At 41.8% G+C, this 18,507-nt stretch overlaps 3 protein-coding genes across 3 annotated transcripts; 1 reads left to right on the top strand and 2 right to left on the bottom strand.

The window, feature by feature from the left end:
- Positions 1-266: 266 nt before the first annotated feature.
- MELLADRAFT_95779 (uncharacterized protein) lies at positions 267-2,781 on the bottom strand (the record flags this gene model as incomplete). The annotated part of the gene is made up of 9 exons (XM_007407013.1): positions 267-491; positions 569-742; positions 888-1,120; positions 1,208-1,353; positions 1,423-1,546; positions 1,625-1,765; positions 1,842-1,954; positions 2,045-2,470; positions 2,513-2,781. The coding sequence occupies 9 exons, from the start codon at positions 2,779-2,781 to the stop codon at positions 267-269; spliced, it is 1,851 nt and encodes a 616-aa protein (XP_007407075.1).
- A 7,172-nt stretch (positions 2,782-9,953) lies between these two features.
- Positions 9,954-12,213, top strand: MELLADRAFT_95778 (uncharacterized protein; the record flags this gene model as incomplete). The annotated part of the gene is made up of 8 exons (XM_007407322.1): positions 9,954-9,991; positions 10,135-10,151; positions 10,310-10,506; positions 10,582-10,986; positions 11,056-11,214; positions 11,295-11,619; positions 11,680-11,732; positions 11,803-12,213. The coding sequence occupies 8 exons, from the start codon at positions 9,954-9,956 to the stop codon at positions 12,211-12,213; spliced, it is 1,605 nt and encodes a 534-aa protein (XP_007407384.1).
- Positions 12,214-13,333: 1,120 nt separating this feature from the next.
- On the bottom strand, positions 13,334-14,284 carry MELLADRAFT_95777 (uncharacterized protein; the record flags this gene model as incomplete). Its single annotated transcript, XM_007407012.1, has 4 exons — positions 13,334-13,341; positions 13,386-13,709; positions 13,780-14,108; positions 14,172-14,284. The coding sequence occupies 4 exons, from the start codon at positions 14,282-14,284 to the stop codon at positions 13,334-13,336; spliced, it is 774 nt and encodes a 257-aa protein (XP_007407074.1).
- Positions 14,285-18,507: the final 4,223 nt, after the last annotated feature.

Genomic DNA, 18,507 nt, shown 5'->3' with positions numbered 1-18,507 from the left:
TTCTACCAAGCAAGCCCAATCACAAGACAAGAAAATGTAAATACAAAATGAGAATAGAAATCAAATTATGAAGTGTCCATTCAAGTCACACAGGTTCAACTGATCAAAAAGCCAACCAAAAAAACAACGATAGTGTTACTGGCAAGGAGTGGGGGTTTAAGCTTGTGCTTGCTCCTCTTTCTTGCCACACTGGTATGTGAAACAAAAATGACAAATGTTCTTACAACCCACTCTCTGCTCGACTGCTCTGTACTGATTCAAAAGATCTAAACTATGATCCGGTTGAGTGCCATTGTCTCCTGATCTTCAGTTTGAAGAATTTGTTTAGCAAGCCATCGAATCAGACCAGTAAGAATTCCAGTCACAAGGAACACAATATCAAAAAGTCTACTAAAGAGGTGGAAGGACGGCAAAGTAGATAGTAGATCATCCGGGCGTGTACTCGAGCTCGCCGACGGTAAAGATATGAGACAAGTTAAGAGATACATGGCCTAAGACGCAAAGAAAAAGTCCAATCAGTTGTTTGTCATGTCATTTGTGCTGAAATTTTCAAGTTATGCCACCTTACCATCAATTGTCCGAGGATAAGCAGCATGAACGGTGTGCTGATGAGGCCACCAGAGCCTAAGCGAGAGAAGGCCCGATGAACCCAGACTAGCGATGCACGCAAGTTCACGACGATGATCGAACCAATCAAAACCAGTCCAACAAGGCGGCTGAGAGTACTAATATCAAGTTCAATCTGGAATGTTCCAAGGACTCGGGCAAGAAGATAAGTGACCACGTCGGTTGTCGGGCTTCGTGCGTTACCAGTGTTTCCCGTCCCAGCCGGTCGCACGTATCCGAAAATCAAGTTGACACATGCCTGTGATATATTTGAGACACACAATCAGCGCATGAAAGGAGGGCATGTTGAGATTTTGCCTGATAGAACTCGCCATGAATAATCGGTATATACAATAGACCGAGAGACTCCAGTTAGCACAATTGAGCAGGATACCTGGGAGTGTACGTGAATATTCAGCATAAGCCTTGCGTTGCTTCATCGAGTTCAGATCAGCGGTCATTTGTCGCTCCAGAGCTTCCACTCCCGATAACTCTAGCTGTAACTGGCTGGTTCCTGATAAAGAGAGTACCCCAAGTGGCATTTGCCGAAGACATCAACGATGTATAACACAAATTGAAGGTGATCGGCAGATTTACGCACGGGTACCAGTTAATAAACTCATAATGCCGCTTGAGGATGGGCCTTCAGCTGACTGAGAGGCGGCCGCTCGTCGAGCTTGGAGATCCGTTCGAGTGCGTTGAAGGGCTTGCTCAGCCGAGGCTATATGCTGGTCAGTGATAGGTGGTCTGATAATCACGAAGAGAAAGAAAGGCGTCAAGAAGTTATTACATAGCACATGGGGCAAATATCCTCACTCCTTGTCTCGCCGACGCCATTCCCAAGTTTCCCAGGCGGTATTCACGGCTGCACCACCAGATAGAGACGCAATCAAAAAGACACCAGGTACGCATATTCGAGCCAGTGTTGTGTTCAAAAATCCTAAAGAGGAAAAGAAAAGGATTCAATTATATTTCGAGTTGCCAATGCAGTCTAAATTAGCATGGATATAATACACACCGAAAGAATGGCTTCCAGTTTCAACTCCAAGAAGACCTTGAATGGTTTGACCAACCCGATAATAAAGAAAAAGATATCCTAAAAAAGGAAGCAGAGTTAAACCAACGGTGCGAGGGGAGAGCAGTCTGGGCCGATCGGCGGCTAGTCAAGTTAAGTTACAAGTCAGTATCTGGCTATGGTTCGGGTTCAAGTTGACGTAGGTGGTATCTGCCCTCACCTTTGCGGCTCAGCACTGAGTTTGCAAACAATAGGCATTCGGCCAATGGAAATACGTAGACGACCGACGCAATCAATATTCCAAGGGAAAGGTTCCAATTCAGATTGCGAGCTCTGCAGGGAAGGAAGGGCGAATCATGAGTGATAAGCCGAAAGAGTTCTCATTGGCTCGAGGTTATAATCGATAAAGATTTCTAAACGAACGTGGTATCCAGCCATGAACCAAGGATGACGATGCTGAATAGGAGGCTTCCTTCGCAGAACGACCAGCAGAATAAAAAGGTCGTAAACCCAGCTGGGATGGAAGGTGCGGATTTCGAAGCAGTTGAAGATCGTTTAGGAGTCCTGATCGGGAGCGAGTCAGGTTTGGCAGAAGATGAGCTAGACTTGTTGAACCAATTGGTAAGACCGACAGTCATGGACTCTTCATCGGATTCTGAGTTTGATTCGATGGGATCAGTGAGTTCAAGAGAGTCATCCCGTATGACTTGCCGCAAGTCAGATAGAAGAGAGCGATGTACATAGCGACGACAACCGAGGAAGTAAATTGCTCGTAGGATGATGAGACCAAGGTGAGAAGGTAAAGTAGATGGCATAATCCTTTGAAAGTTCAATAGTTGAATGTATGCGCTTATGGAAACAGATCAGAAGAAAATTCAAGAAAGTCATGACGACTGACCCGACCCGAGTCCTTTTCCGGGCCCATGCAGCTGGACAACCACCCAGTGAACACCCGAGCCCTGACTCCTGAGCCGTGAGAACAGCTCGACTTTGCCGGCCAGCAGAAAGATCTCCAACTTGACTCCAGGAAATTTGTCAGCAGACCAGAGTGAGTTTGAATCTGATCCTGTTGACTCTTTTCCTCTCATGATTTGATTGTAAGTGCCGATGATGCCGATGTAAGACCAGCTCTGTCTCTGGCTAAAATACTCCGAAGCCATGCAGAGATCTCACCGCGTCCTAACTGTCTACTTTATGAAGAAAATGTGGCAGTGGTGTTTCTTCTTGGTCATCTGGAGAGCAGTCCAGAGTTGTTCAAGGATACCATTCAGAGAAGTAATGACTATCAGTACCGGATTTCGACTGATTCAGGGACTTTGATTTGCAAGAGGCTTTTCATCAAATTTGTTTTAAGATTCCCAGAAAAATCCTCTAGCTCTGAAGAATTCCAAATACCAGTCTTTCACCTACATGTTTGACTGAAATATTTGTAAACACAAGTCTTTGAAGGACGTCAACAAACCACAAACATGTGTACAGTTGACTCTGAAATAACCCATATCCCCAATACGCCACACTCTACCCTAACCCATAGTTTTTGGCCTCCATATAATTTTTTTTATGGGCGTGGAAAACAGACCAAAAACCCATAACTGTATCATACCCCATAACCCATAGCTTTTTTTTGAAAATCAAAGCCAAAAACCCATAGTTTTCCACAAAAAAAATCAAATATTGCACCATAGAGTCTCAATCCATCTGCTCAGCAAGATCTTGAGCAGGATATTCAAGAACTCATTTCATTGAATTGTTCATAAAAAATATGATGCCCATTACGGAACTCCTAAATCTTACCTATGAGCACACGAGTGGCCTTGAGACCTGGAGTCCGGAGGAAATCTTTGAAGCAATTAGACAATGCAACAACATCACACCTCTATCTGCTCCAGAACACGCTGAGATCAAGGTACCTCCTTGCCCAGCATACTCTGACTTCCTTAAGTCAGCCAATGTAATGACAAATTACCTCAGACACAAAGATTCTGAGGAAGCAAAATCTTGTGGGAGGGCTCTTCGGCAAGCTCTGCGTACATTCAGTGCAGCTTGTTCCAAAACGCTAGTCCAGCCCAACCTATTGTCTTTCCTTGCTTGCTCTTCTTGAAACATATGCAATGAAATCACATACTCTCTTGCCTTCCGCAAAAAAATCTCTGCAATAAACCATAACCACTAATATATGGGTTATTGCAGAGGATCCTGATAGCCCATACTCTAAGATAACCCATACTTTTTGGGTTCCATAAAAGGGTATGGGTTATCTCAGAGTCAACTGTATCTAAAACTCAAGCAAATTCATTGCAACAAGGTATTCTAAATGTCATTTTGCCACGCTTTTGACTCCTTTGCACACCTTTTCCACAGCATTCCATCACGTCTTGACAGCTCTCACGTGTCCCCACACAATCAATTTACTCTTGGTCCTTTGGTGAATTATTTTACAGCTTATGTTGTAGCTCTGAAATTATTCCATCAATCTGCAAATCACCTTCTCCTTCAACTTCATCTCTGATATCAATATCCTCCTTTATCTTTGTCCCCCAATCTAACATCCTTTTTAGCTCAACCTACGATGCACCTTACTATCATCTTCACTGCAAACATTATTCAACTCCCCAAGTTGAAAGAGGAAAATGATTAATAGTACAGTTTGTCATAAAAGGATCCAATACTGCACACCTGAGCCATAACACCCACACTACATATGTGCCGCAAGCTAAGTAAATAGTTGTCTATCATGTACATACAGTTCTGCTCAGTTTTTTACCCATCAGAATAAATGAATCACATGTTATACCACATGTAACTTTTTTTGACTCTGAAAAAAGTGCCCCAAAAATTCACTACATATAATTCTGTAGCTGCTCAGGCAATATTATTGAAGCTATTTCTTAGTAACAGAAAGGGTGTTACATGCAGTTGACTTAATGAGATTACACCAAAATGTTGAGTCAGTGTATGTAGTCAATCTTTTGAATGCTTTTGTCAATCTGAAAAAAGTTACAGCATGTATTACATATGAATAAATTATCCTCATGCGCAGATAACTGAGCAGAACTGTATCAGGATAACCACCTATTCACTGAGCCTACTACACATATGTAGTGTGGGTGTTATGGCTCTGGTGAGAAGTTATAGATCATTTTATGACAAGTCATACTCCCAATCATTTTTTCCTGCCCACTTGGGGAAGTTGAATGATGTTTGCAGTGCTTTATGTTTGCCATCTCTTTGGCCGCTGCTCAAGCAGCCCCGGAGGAGATGCTCCAGACCCCTATAAAAGATTGAAGAACCTCTGTGGAAAGGGAGTAACTTGTACACTGCATCATTAATCCTTTTGAGGTGTAGGTTCATTTTTTTGGGAAAAGCTGAGGTTTTTTTACAAAGACATACTCATTGTATCTTGCTTTCACTGTTACAAATAGCTCCTCAATTAACTTGAACGATTCTGCATGGCTTTGTAGCAAGGTGGTCGCAACAATCCAGCTGAAAGCAATCTTACTTGACTTCAGACTCAAAGATAACCTTCATTTGATAACAATTGTTCTACAATGTTTTTTGTCAATTCAGTTTACAGCAAACCTTCTGCGTTTCAATCTTTCATATTGTGATCTTGTTCAATGTTGAGCCTTCAGAACCATGTACTCTCTCTACTTTTCACAATCATTTTGGGGGTTTACAAGTTTTTGGAGTCTCAATTGAGTAGTTGTAAGGTTTTTCAGCATTCTTTTTTTTCTCAATCTTTGATAGCTGTGGATTTTCTTACCAAGCAAAATCATCTTGTTCTTTTGTCAAGTTGGTCTTCACTTATCCTTCTTTTCCAAAGGATTGGAGCCTGCGCAAAGCACGGAAAAATTCCGTGTGGAGGCGGAAAGTGCAGAAAAAATACGGAACTGTACAATCAGCTCTCAAAAGAGCACTGTCCGAATTGGGCAGTGGGCTTCCTTTGAACACATTTCACCATACTTACAAAGAACATTGGGACCGGGTGAAATACTCGTTACAAATGATGTTGAGTAAAAAGCATGATAAAAGAGTGTTGCGTAAATGTGGTAAAGGGTTAGGGAACTAAGAGAAACAAAGCCTTTCATTTTTTTCAAAAGACCTCATCTTCCTACCTATCAATGCTTTTGACCGACCTCATATCAATTCTTGATGCCCTTGATGCCAACATCATGTTGACAATCACTGTGCAAGACTTTGTCAAGTTCTTATGTGTTGCCGCCAACGTGGTTGTGCGCTCTGAACAATCTCTTCAGCTCACTACGCTCAGAATGCCCATATGATACCTCGCTGCGAGTCTTCCGCCCTCCATCCATCACTATTGGGAGATGTTGTGGGATGCCTCTTTCAACATCTTGAAGGATTGTTACATCAATGCCCAACACCGTCAAATGACATGGTATAATGACCAAACTTGATAATGGTCGGCTACCCATCCTAATAGTGACGATGTCAATCTGTGATGTAAGATTTGGCTGCAGTCAAGATATGAATCTGTCCAGACATTGTAATCGAAAAAAGTTGGCTATGGCCAATAAGCGTCGATATGATCAAAAGCTGGTAAGTGGTGGTGAAAGATTGTTGTTTTTTTGATAAGTTGCTCAGCTTGAGTTTTTTTGCTGGTGAATGCGTGTTCTGCCTTTCTCCTTTGAGATGTGGCCTTTCCGCTTTGGGATGCTGAAACCAATGTTCTCACTCACTACCCTTACCCTACCCTGTACGTTTGGCCTGTATTTTCCGCACTTTCCGCCTTGCCTCGGGGAGGCTCCAATGCTCTCTTCTTTTCTTTCAAGATTTGATAGATCGGTTTTGATTACATTCCTCCCGTAGCTCTTTGTCCATCTGTTTGACTCCCGTATATCTATTGATATTGATCTTGATACATGGAGGCTTAGGTGTGTCTTTTAAATGGAGGATCATCTAGTGGTAGTAAAAAACTGCCAAACACAAACAGAGGGTCTTTATTTTGGGGTGCCGCAAAAACAGCAAAAAACAAACAATCTTAGGGCCCGTTTGGCTGGATTCAGAACAATTTGTTACACAAAAACAAAATTTCAATCTGCCCCTGTTTCAAGGGGCAGATAGAGATTTTCGTTTTTTTTGGCTTTTTTGGTTACCAAGCAGTTGACCAATAAGGTCAACAAAAGATCAAAAAGATCGTTGTTGACCATTTGATCAACGTTGACTGTTTGGTAACAATGAAATGAAAGTGTTTTTCAATCAAAACTTGACCAATTGAAACTTGAAAATCAATCAGTCCGTTTTTGTTTTTGTTTTCCCATCCATCCATCCATCCATCCATCACGGTCATCAAAGACCAAATTCATCAGTCTTTTGTATCATTGTGACATTTCACATCACATCATTCAAAACATCATGGAGTGTCGTCCTCGTGCTTCAATTTATTCTCTCACACCTGTAAAGCGCGCCAAAAATCAAAAGTTGCTCAAACTGCAATTTCTTAAACATCTCCTTGCTGTTCAACAGCAACAATTCCAAATTTTTTGTTACTTCAGCACTGGTGTACAGGCATGTGCAGCTCAAATCCTGTCTCATCTCACCAAAACTCCGTGTCTTACGTCCATCCTCAGCGGTCAGGCTTGGATTGATGAGCTCATAGCTAGTCAAAATAACTCAGTTTTCTACGAGAATCTCGGCATGCGTAAACATGTTTTTTTTGTATTACATTCTGTACTTGAAGAATCCGGAATTTTATATGACTCCTGTTGGATCACCGGAACTGAGAAGTTGGCTATCCTTCTCTATACTGTCATCACCGGCCTTTCTAATCGTAAACTTCAAAATTGTTTTCAAAGATTGGCTGAGACTATTTCTAAGTAATTCATCTATCTTTCATTTTTTGCTTTTTTTTGCTTCTTTTCAAATTTTCTCATCACTATCTCTTTTGGCTAGGACAATCAATCACCTTATTAAAGGAATTTCCAATGACGGAGATTTACTCAGCAAATATATTCCTCTTCCCAATGCCAACACTCCTCTTGCGGATACCCTTATTTCAAAGACTGCATTGGTGCAATTGACGGTACACACATTCCGGTCACTCCGCCAGCTTCCGAATTCATTCCTTTCTCTAATCGTAAAGGCTACACATCTCAGAATGTCCTTGCTGCCTGTAATTTCAACATGGAGTTTATTTATTTATTGGTCGGAGCTGAAGGAAGTATGGCTGACAGGGCTCTTTGGACTTTGGCTCAAAGTCGTGATCTTACTATCCCCGCTGGAAAATATTATCTCGGTGATGCTGGCTTTTCTCTCACTGAAGATTGTATTGTTCCTTTTCGAAAAGTTCGTTATCATTCACAAGAGTGGGAAAAGAAAGGTGCCAAGTGAGATTTCTTTTTCTTCCATCATTTTCATACTTTTCTCTGTCTTTCTTCTTCTCACCACTCTTATCCTTCCATATTAGACCGTTGAATAAAGAAGAACTCTTCAATCTTCAACAGCTAGTGCATGTAACGTTATTGAGCGTATCTTTGGAGTTTGCAAGAAGCGCTTTAAGATCATGGCTCACGGGTGTGAATACACCATCGAGATTCAAATTTCAATGGTTACTGTTATGTGCTTCATTCACAACTTCATTCGTGTTAAAGATCCAAAAGGTTCAGCTGAAGAATTCCCTCAATTCAGAGAAGGATTCATTCCCAACCCTCAAGAAACTGCAGAAGCGCCTACTCAAGAACAATCTGGTTATCTTCAAGAATTTGGTAGTACTGCTGAAGGTAATAGCTATGCTAAAAACCTCAGAGATCAAATTGCAGAAGATATGTGGAGGGATTACTTAGTAGAGACTGAAAGAAGAAAGAAGGTACATCGAACTAAACAACAACACAGACTACCTCCCATGTATCCTGGTGTTTAAATCATATATGTAGCTATTTCAATTTTTATTTTACAACTCTCAATCGAAGCATTTTTAATTGATACATGTATCATTTATCACAAGTCTCAAAAGCATTCTTATCTCACATGTACTACAAGTCTCCCTTAGAAGTATTTTTATTTTACATTTATTAGTCAAACCTTTTGTTTTTGTTTGTTTAATGAAAGGTCCTCTCAATTCATGATCAGTTCATATCATGAGTCTTTTGATAACACATATATAGGTTGACATTGCAATCACTAAAAAACCAACAGTCACAGCCACTACACACTTGTATCAGCATGTTTATATACAAATGTAGTTGACAATATATTTTATTTAAAGGTTTAATGAATTTTTATTTAAGATCACTCAGCTACTATATTTTTATTTAAAGGTTTAATAAATTTTTATTTAAATCAGACAACCACAACATTTTTATTTAAAGGTCTTAAAACATTTATTTGATGAAGTCAATACTAAAGATGTATCAGTGTGTATGGATACAGGATGAACTCGATAATAATTTGAAGTTGATCTTGGTATAAATGACAGAGAACAAAATCAGTAGGTGATGACAATAATCAAGAAACTAATAAAGAAACTACTTACTTTATTTGCTGAGGATGTATTGGTGTATTGACGTAAGTTTTGGCCATCACAGGCTTTTCAGCAAACAAGTCTAAATCAGTGTAGCGTTGTGTGCGTTCGAGAGTGGATTTATAGATGAGGGAAACAGCTTGTCCATGAGTGGAAGGCTTCTCCATTTGAATCGAATGGGCTGCAGTGTCAATAGAAGCTGAAGTCGATGCTATAGAAGACTGAATGTTTGAACCAAACACCTTCATGTTGTCCGAGATGCCATCAATGATCTCAATATCGGATTGTTTCTTCAATTTGGTTGGAGCACGTGCTTTCAGAGCAACCTTAGACTGGTGATGTCGCTTTGCTGCTGGACCTTCGCCTTCTGAACTCAAGTCATCTTTGGCCTTGTCATCCTTAGGTAGGTCGGAATTGTCAGAAGCAAGTGATTTGGCAGCCGCGTGGAATCCAGGTGGTGAAGAAGAGAAGCCGCAATCAAAAGGCTCATTGACTTGGCCAGTAAGAGGTCCTTCAGCTTGGCCAATAAAAGGTGAAGGCATCCTGGTTTTGTTCATGATTGGGCTGGTGAGAGCATCAGAGCCTGGGCGAAGCAAGGCGGAAAGTGCGGAAGGAGTGGAAACGGCAAAAAAAACAGGGTGAGTACAGGGTACGTACAGTCTATCCTCTAGTCAGCACATTCGTCTCAGAATCCAAAAGCAGAATGGTATTTGAAGCTATTACCAATGCGGATTCACCCAATCACAGTCTCATCCAGCAAAAAAATCAAGATGAAGCTTCTCAAAAAAACAAGAACTCGCTATCCGGCTGGTCTCTCATCGTCTTGATCTCCCTCACTGGCAAGTTCTCGACATGTCTGGCCAGATCCATATATCAACTCCACACAAATTGTACATCACGAATTGACATTGTCGAATCGTCCATCCCCTTCCATCACCCGTCGCTGGCCAGCTCACTGGACTGACCTGTCCAGAATGCCCGCTCACGTCGACTAGTCAGCTACAATACTGCCCGCCTCGCTTCCCAAACCCAGCAAATATCAACTGAAAGGTACGTTCCAATATCTATATCTTTCTTTTTTTGTAGTGTTGTTTGTTCTATGGCTAAAGCTTCTTACCTCTAGTGTTATCAACCCGACTCTCACCACGCCCACGGAAAAGGATATGTTTGAACTCTCAAAATCAAACACTTAATCAATGAAATTCGAGCTATCAACGCGGGAGCTCAACCACCTCCAGCTCCTGGAAGCCTCTCAGGGCTACTTAATGTCAGCAACGATGAACCCGATCACTTGAAGAAAAAAACTACGAGTCAACTGTGCCCAGGGTATTTAGGGAGAACTGGGGCCACGCATCAGTCATCCAACAAGTCAAACATGAAGTGTAGCCTCCGGTTGTGTCTTTTGGTAAGGCCTTTTTTATCTCTTTTGTCTCAATTAAACAAATGAAGATGAGTCTGACTGAATCACCTCTGGATGAAGTGCTGCCAGATGGTCCAACGAGTGCATGGTTTGACATGCAACTTCAAGGCCCACTTTTACACGGCTTTGTCTTCTGGAGATCAACATCGGTCAAGCCCTGCGATCAACAACTTTGTACCATTTCATTTGAATGTTTACAATCAAGGTTCCTCTCAACCCCTATCTCAACCGACGGTTTTGACTCAACATTCCTCCCCATCCCTAGCCGGACCAAGCGGGTCACAGCAACCAAAATCGAGGCAAATCCAGTCCGCCCAAGCCAATCGGGCAGTGACCTCCACCCTAACACCATCACAGCTATCCGAATACCATGAAAATCTTAAGGCAGTTGATCTTGTAGCAAAGAGTCGGGATGCTGCAAAAAGAGAGGCAGCACGCACAATTTGGATTGAGCTTTGGACTAAGGTGAGATTAGATGGTTACTCAATATGAACTCACTCGTACTGATTCATAGATGGTTTGTCCCACTTACAGCCTGGCTCTAGCACGCTTATCAATGCAGAAGCACCCAATTGGCCCCTTTTTTCACTCCAAGAGTTTCAAATCATTCTTGATAAATGTAGGAAAGTGACGAGCAACACAGAGGACTGGGAGTCGGAGATCGAGGTGTGGAACATGGAACAATTCCAATGGGTATGTGCTTCTTACTTTGAACACATTCATTCTGATCATCGTGATGAACAAAACTAATTCATCAGACTTCCCAATCCTAGGTTTCCCTAGCCCCTACATGCACTTCAAAGTATCCTCCAATCCCGCGCAAAATACTGGTCCGACTGGAATCAATATCTGATAGCAATTGCGTGGGCCTTTCCAAAGCAATCATAAAGATGACCACCGAGGGACCCTATGAGCCACTTACCACACCGTCTCGGTGCATCATCACAAACTCACCAAACCCGCCAAAAATCGCCAGTTCAAGTTTGAAGTCACCAGTACCAGTACCAGTACCAGCACGAGCACCAGCACCAGCACCAGCAGTCCGTCATCATATTCAACTAGATGTGGAGACGTCTATGGAACCAGCCACCCCAGATAGTTTGCCCCTCCCTTCATCTTGAACGATATACTCACAAAAAAGCACGAACCAGTCCAAAGACTCCGAGATCTCCGATATCGAATGCATAGGATCCTCGGATTTGCATGTCAAGGTATGTGTAATGTGTCTTTACCTTGTCGATTGTGAAATATTTGCTTATCACATCTGTCATTCAAATGTAGAATCAAAGGGCCAAGAGTACTTGGCCCGATTCTAGGGTATTGCTCCGCCAAACCCTAAGATGGCATCTATCATATGACAGTGAAGGTAGTCCACGAGTTGCCTGGGTCGAGTTCTTTGGAGATATGTATGATTACGGTCATACCACGGTGTATCGAGTCAAGAATTGGATTAACCTGGTGGGAGTCAAGAAGTTGGACCTTGACACTCGCGAGAACCCTTCCCTTACCCTCATCGCAGCTCAGAAGAAGTATCAGCAAGAGTGGTTGGCAACAAAGACCAAGCAAAATGATCAAACAGTTCAACCAAAGCAAAAACAAGATCGTGAACATGTTCAACAGCAGGAATTGAAAAGAAGAAAGGTGGAAGTTGTGGACAACACGCGCTCTGATGTACAGATTGTGAACAATTGAATTGTGTCCTTCATGATTTCACTTTTCTTTCATTTGATTACGCTATCGATCATCAATCTTTGTAATTACTGTCCCACTGGTTACATGTATGTGTTAACTTGAGGTTCAAAAATCGAACAACTATTGATCAAGAAATGTGAACAAACTTGCAAATGAAAGCTGACATTGGTTATTATACGAGACTTTGATGATAACACATCAAGAGACCCAAATGCTATTTATTGAAATGAATAATGAAACATCAGATGATCAAATTATCAAAAGACATCAATAACGTAAGAGATCGATAACAAAAGAGATCATTATTGAAAGAGATCGTTATTGAAAGAGATTGTTATCGAAAGAGATTGAATATGTAAATAAACAACCAAGTTGAAGTTTTTGACATTAAAGTAAAACATATGAACCGCCATTATAACTTTCACGTTATCAAAAAGTGATAGTACCAATATGTACTATGTTTTTCCTTTTCGATAAATTTTCACATATCCAGATGTTATGAAGCCGAACCATTTCATCCAGGAAGAAGTTGAATTCAACCGCGGTCATGTTTTGACAGATGGAGGCAAAACCTCCGTACCATATATTAGCAATTTCAGCTGCTGATGAGTTGAATATCCAAGAACCGTCCTTTTTCAACTGAGGACACAGATTGGGATCGGTCCACTGCCTACAAAAGCAGTCATTTTCTTTGTGAGATTTGAAATGGAATGCATCAACAGCCACGATGCTTTTGGTGAATTGATCACGCTCTTCAGCAGCTGACTTGTATATATGTGCTAATAACTTGCACGCATTATCGTATAAAATGACTTCAGACATGCGGGTTGGGAAGGTATCTAGAAGGAAAAGCTGAGAATGAGATGTTTATCAGTGAATTACTATGATTTGAAGTTGAATTGAAGCAAAAGATCTCTACTTTAACGGCACTTGGTGACTCAGAATTGAACATTGTTTGGCGGGCAAGTATGACACCACAAGGAGCCACCACAAGTTGATCGTTGTGAGTTCGTGCTCTTGAAAGGGTTGCTTTTTGGTACTGCCCTCTTTGCCGGATCTTTGGCTTTCTTCAACTCGGTCTGATTCATCGGCTTGCTGCAATGATGCCAAATCTGGAATTTCACTGGACTTGTCTTCTAGATGGACAGAGGGATCCAAGTTTAGGTTTGAACCTGGTCGATTTAACATAGAGTGAAGCTGGAAGTTTGAATTAACTCGAGTGGAAAATGTTTTGGCAGCCTCTTGGTGAGATTGAAGGCCACAGGTCCTCTTATTTGCAAGCGCCGGTTGGGTGCAAGGCTGAGCCTGGCAAAAACCTTCAAGAAGCGGTTCATGAAAACTACAGTAGCAATTTCGAACAGTATCTAAAGTCCTTCGACAAGGGCCATCTGGTGCTGGGTGGCCAAAATCTTTGGCCAACATTTCCAGCTGAGATGCAGAAGCACTGCATCTCCAGTGGCTGATGGTCAAACCATTGGTCACAACAGCACGAACAACTGAACTCGCGAAATAAAATCATATGAATCAGCTTCTTGTTTAGAGCAGTGACTGATCATTGTACCATACCTGAGTGCTTGTTGTCCTCTTCGTTGTATGTGATACACATACAAAGACTGCAAGCATGATTCTTGTGGGCAGTCCCTTCCGCGGCTATCCAGGAGGTACATTCTTTCTTCGCTTCGTTGTCACGGACACGGTCTAGTCCGGAATCTGGGACCACGAGCACTTTACTCCTTGAAGAGTAATTGAAAAGCAACGTATCAATGCCCATTCCGTCTTTGCAAACTTCGGCAGACAATCGAGGAAAGAAGGCCTGCTGGGAAGTGAACAACGGAGGGGCGTGGGACCCCATGAAGGTTGAGTTGTACAAATTGACAATGCTGAACACTGAACACCTAAAAAAATAAAACCAAAATGAGAATCAAGTGTTTTTGAGCTTAGACACAAAATAATCTTACCGTTGTAGCATTTGGCTCATCTTGAAATGATGTGCCAAGCGGTGAGTCATGAAGTAATGCGTATGAACTTGGAAGACTTCGGGGTTCCTGCATTCAGATGTTGTATAGAACATCCGTTCTTCGTTGTAAATTGAATAGCTGACGTGATAACTGGTCCGGCAAGCTGGCAGAGGATCAAGTATATTAAACATCTGTCATCTGTCTGTCAGTCCTCTTCTCCGCATATTGATGATGGTGCGCTTATGTTGACAGTAGAGGTAAAAGTGTTCAATTGTATGGCATCCATCAACGTCGTATAGGTATCCGAACAATGACTTTGCTCGCATAGGTCGCGTCCTTGAGCACTTTGGGCAGTGTTCAAAAGGGGGGTATAGCGATTGTTCCACTATGCAGATGGGTAGCCGACCATCATTGAGTTCAGGCATTATACCATGAGATTTGACATGGTATTGTGCATTGATGAAACACTCTTTCAATATGCAGAAAGAAGCCTCCCATAAGACCTCCAAACGGTTATGGATGGACAAGGGAAGACTCGCCGCGAGGTATTGTATAGGCCTTCGGTTTGTAGTGATCTCAAGAGACTTCTCACACCGCACGACCACGTCGGCGGCGACACATAAGAACTTAACAAAGTCTTGCACAGTGAGTGTTGACATGATGTTGTTGTCATACGCATCAAGAATGGAGATGAGATCTTTTAAAAACATTGATTGGTTTCTCAAGAATTGAGATGGTCTGGTTCCCTACGTCTTTGAATCATGTGGTATAGGCAACATGGTTTTTTTATTTTCATTGTCCATCGTTTGTTCTACTTTGTACTGAGGATGAAACGAAACAAACAAAATCGAGCGCAGTCACCTTCCCGAATTGGACAGTGCTCTTCAAGAGCTCTCTGTACAATCTGTATGCACTATTCCGCACTTTCCACTTCTGCACCAATTTTTCCGCCCCTCGCTCAGGCTCCAATTCTTTGGGGCTGGTTGAAGTCGAAGCTGATTCGGTGTTATTGACAATTGCACCTTTGACATACTTGCCCGTAGCCTTGTGGCCTTCAACTAGAGTACCGATTGCATCAAAGAGGGGAAAAGGTTGACCTTTCAACCAGGCATAATCCTTGGCCTTGGTACTCTTCTTCAAGAGACAAAGAAGTCAGTAAAAAACAAATTTGAATAGTGCACTGAAGGATCCGAAAGAAGAACATGGACTTACTTTATCGGCTAGAATCAGCGCCCAGACTGCATCAGGTAGATCAATGCAGCCATCCTTCCACCCTGCACCACTCAGCCCATTGAGGTGTTTGTAATCGGCATATAATTTCAACAACTGCAGAAGAAAGATAACATCAATAAAAACAAAACAAAACAAAACAATAAAGGATGTCAAAGAAAGGTAATTACAACATACCAGTGAGTCTTACAAGCCTTCGCGGTTTTGACTCCACTAACATTGACTAAATCAGTACTCGGTATCATCTTGTTTTTGCTTCCTGCAAGTCTTTCAGTTACAGCAGTCCATGTGGCAGTCTTGAAGCCATGCGCCATAGTAGCGTTTTGGGGTCCAATTGGTCCGTTGGCAGGCTGATGTTCAGCAGTCAAGACCTTGACAAAGATCACATTGTCGTCATCGTCCCATTGGGCCTTGATCTTTGGGTCTTTTGGTTCCTTGGCAATTGGCAGGTTCAAAGCAGCAACTGGAGTAGCCATTGGAGTAGCCAATGGGTTCAAAGTAGTTGAGTCTAAAGTGGTTGGTGAATGAGCTTCTTGTAGAGCTCGAACTGCTCTGGGAGCTTGGGGTCGCGGTTTGGGTTTGGGTTTGTCAGTGGTACCCATAGCGAAGTTGAGACGATGAAAAAATAGAATAATGGCTATAGCAATAGCTTTTAAAAGATGAGGATGGAAAAGACAACAAGGATACAATGAAGAAATTGAAAGACGGCTACAGCAATAATAGCTTTTAGTGGACGATGACAGTAGTTGATAAAAAAGGACTCGATCATGTGTATATAAGGGACTATGATATAGAGGAAGCTGAGGAAAGGACTCGATCAGGTGTATATAAAGGACGGAAGCTGAGGAAAGAACTCGGTCATGTGTATATAAAGGACTACGATATAGAGGAAGCTGAGGAAAGGTGAAGGTGTGAAGAAGGAAATCAAAGGACTCGATCATGTGTAAATAAGAAACTACGATATAGAGGAAGCTGAGGAAAGGTGAAGGTGTGAAGAGGGAAATCAAAGGACTATGATATAGAGGAAGCTGAGGAAAGGTGAGGGTGTGAAGGAAATAAAAGGGTATGAGATAGGGAGAGAGAGAGATGGGGTGAGTTGATCAATGGAGGGATGGGGCAAAAAGAGTTTTTGGGTTTAAAAACAGCCTCAAGGCTGTTTTTCAAAATCGATGATTTTTTGATCAAACAGAGTTTTTGTATTTGATCAGAAATTGTTTCCAAACGCTGGAGTTTTTGACCAAAAACAAAAACTCTGCTTGGTCAAAAAGAGTTTTTGGCTTTGGTGGGGTTTTTGGCCAAACAGAGTTTTCGAAATCCAGCGGAACGGGCCCTTATGCTTACGATGGACGAGAGAGGAGGGTGGAAGACAAACCTCAAAACCCGAAACACAAACCTGTATTGCGCTGTACAGATACTCGATTTTCGAGTAGGTCTGATCAAACCTTGCCAAAACGTCGTAGAAACAATCCAGACGAAGCCAGAGACGATTCCAGACGGCTCCCAATTGAGATACAGTTTCATCAGCACATCATGATAACGAGCAAGTTTTTAAATCATCTAGAATTAATTAAACTCACGATGACAAGTATCAACTATGGTTTCTTTTGACCTTTTTATCAAACAAAAAGATTTGCTTTGAAATATACACCACGAACCCCCTCTAACGGGTCCTCAGCCGGGGTCGAGTCACGGTTGAGGACCAGGTTTTTCTTTGGTGGTGACCATCGTTGGCCACACGTGGCCGTTTTACGGTGTTGTAACCCGTGTTTTGCAAGACTGGTGATTCAACCAGTTGTCACTTGCTCGAAACTGGTTGAGGCCATCAACCATCATTGGTCGCAAGGACATGAATGCCTCGATTTATTGACTCAATAAATTTTGTCACTTTGTAATTGTTTAATGAAACACAAACAGAATATAATATTGCAGATGACTTCGTGTTAATTGCTATAATTGAGTCGACTCAAATACATAAAAATCCACATTGAGATTAATGAGAAATCAAAATAAGAGTTGACAATGATATACAAAAAAAAAGACGAGGGAAAAGACTTATGTACAAATGAGCCATTGATAAGAGATAAAATAAGAGATAAAATAAGAGTTAAGAGAGATCAAAGAAGAGTTAAAATAAGAGTTAAAATAAGAAATCAAAGAAGAAATGAAAACATAGACCGAAGTAGTCTGTATGTCATAGAACCATGCATCAAACCTAGACTTCGTGTACATGCAACACCTCGTCTGCTGACTGTTCCGTACCAAAAGTTTGATTCAAATACTCGATTTCTTCTTGAATTTGTGTCTCAGTTGGCATAGAGAAGTCAGTAGATTCCTTCAATTGGGCAAAATTCTTGGTACCATCGATTCGATTGATGTCATTTTGGTCACATAACGTAAAAAACCTGTGAAATTCCCCCAGTAAGTATTTGGAAGGTGGTAGTATTTCAAGGAGATAGTATCACTTACGCGTGACGGTATCGTGTGGATTTAGTGCGTAAGTGTTCCAATTGTTCATCGATGACATCCCACAACGATCGGGAGCCATACTTAAAATTCTTTGTATTACGGTTTAACCCCCAGTGGATTGCTTGCATCCTCTGATAGGCGGACATAGACAGGGGTAAGTTATAAGGTATGAGTTGCACATAGATAAACAACATGGTGAACTGACCAGCCATGCATATCGTGATGATCGAAGGTAGCCTACCTGGTCGAGTACCTCTTTGGTGACTAGAACTTGCCCACTGACACCGTGTTCCTTTTGGTACAGCTGTGCATACGGGGAATACACAGGTTCAGCATGTAACCACATGCCACGATCAAAAGTTACTTACTTTGACAATTATAGTGTCCAGAATTGGTACCGGGGCATCGACACGTGGTGTTTTTCGATCCGGAAGATAGATGTTTTGAAGGAGCTTATGATGGTTGGTCAGATAGGTGGACAAGTCAAGCAGGCATAACGGAATGGCTTACCACAGTTTCAAAATCTTTTCTGACCTCCTTCAATACAGTATTTACCAAGGAATGAAATGCACGGCTGGATTTGTTGTCTGGGTCAACACCATATCGTGGTGGAAGATGTTCCTTCTTCCATTCGGTTGGT

Source organism: Melampsora larici-populina (genome assembly GCF_000204055.1).
Source record: "Melampsora larici-populina 98AG31 unplaced genomic scaffold MELLAscaffold_8, whole genome shotgun sequence".
In the NCBI taxonomy this organism is placed as follows: domain Eukaryota; kingdom Fungi; phylum Basidiomycota; class Pucciniomycetes; order Pucciniales; family Melampsoraceae; genus Melampsora; species Melampsora laricis-populina.
This window is presented reverse-complemented; position numbering and strand designations above follow the sequence as displayed.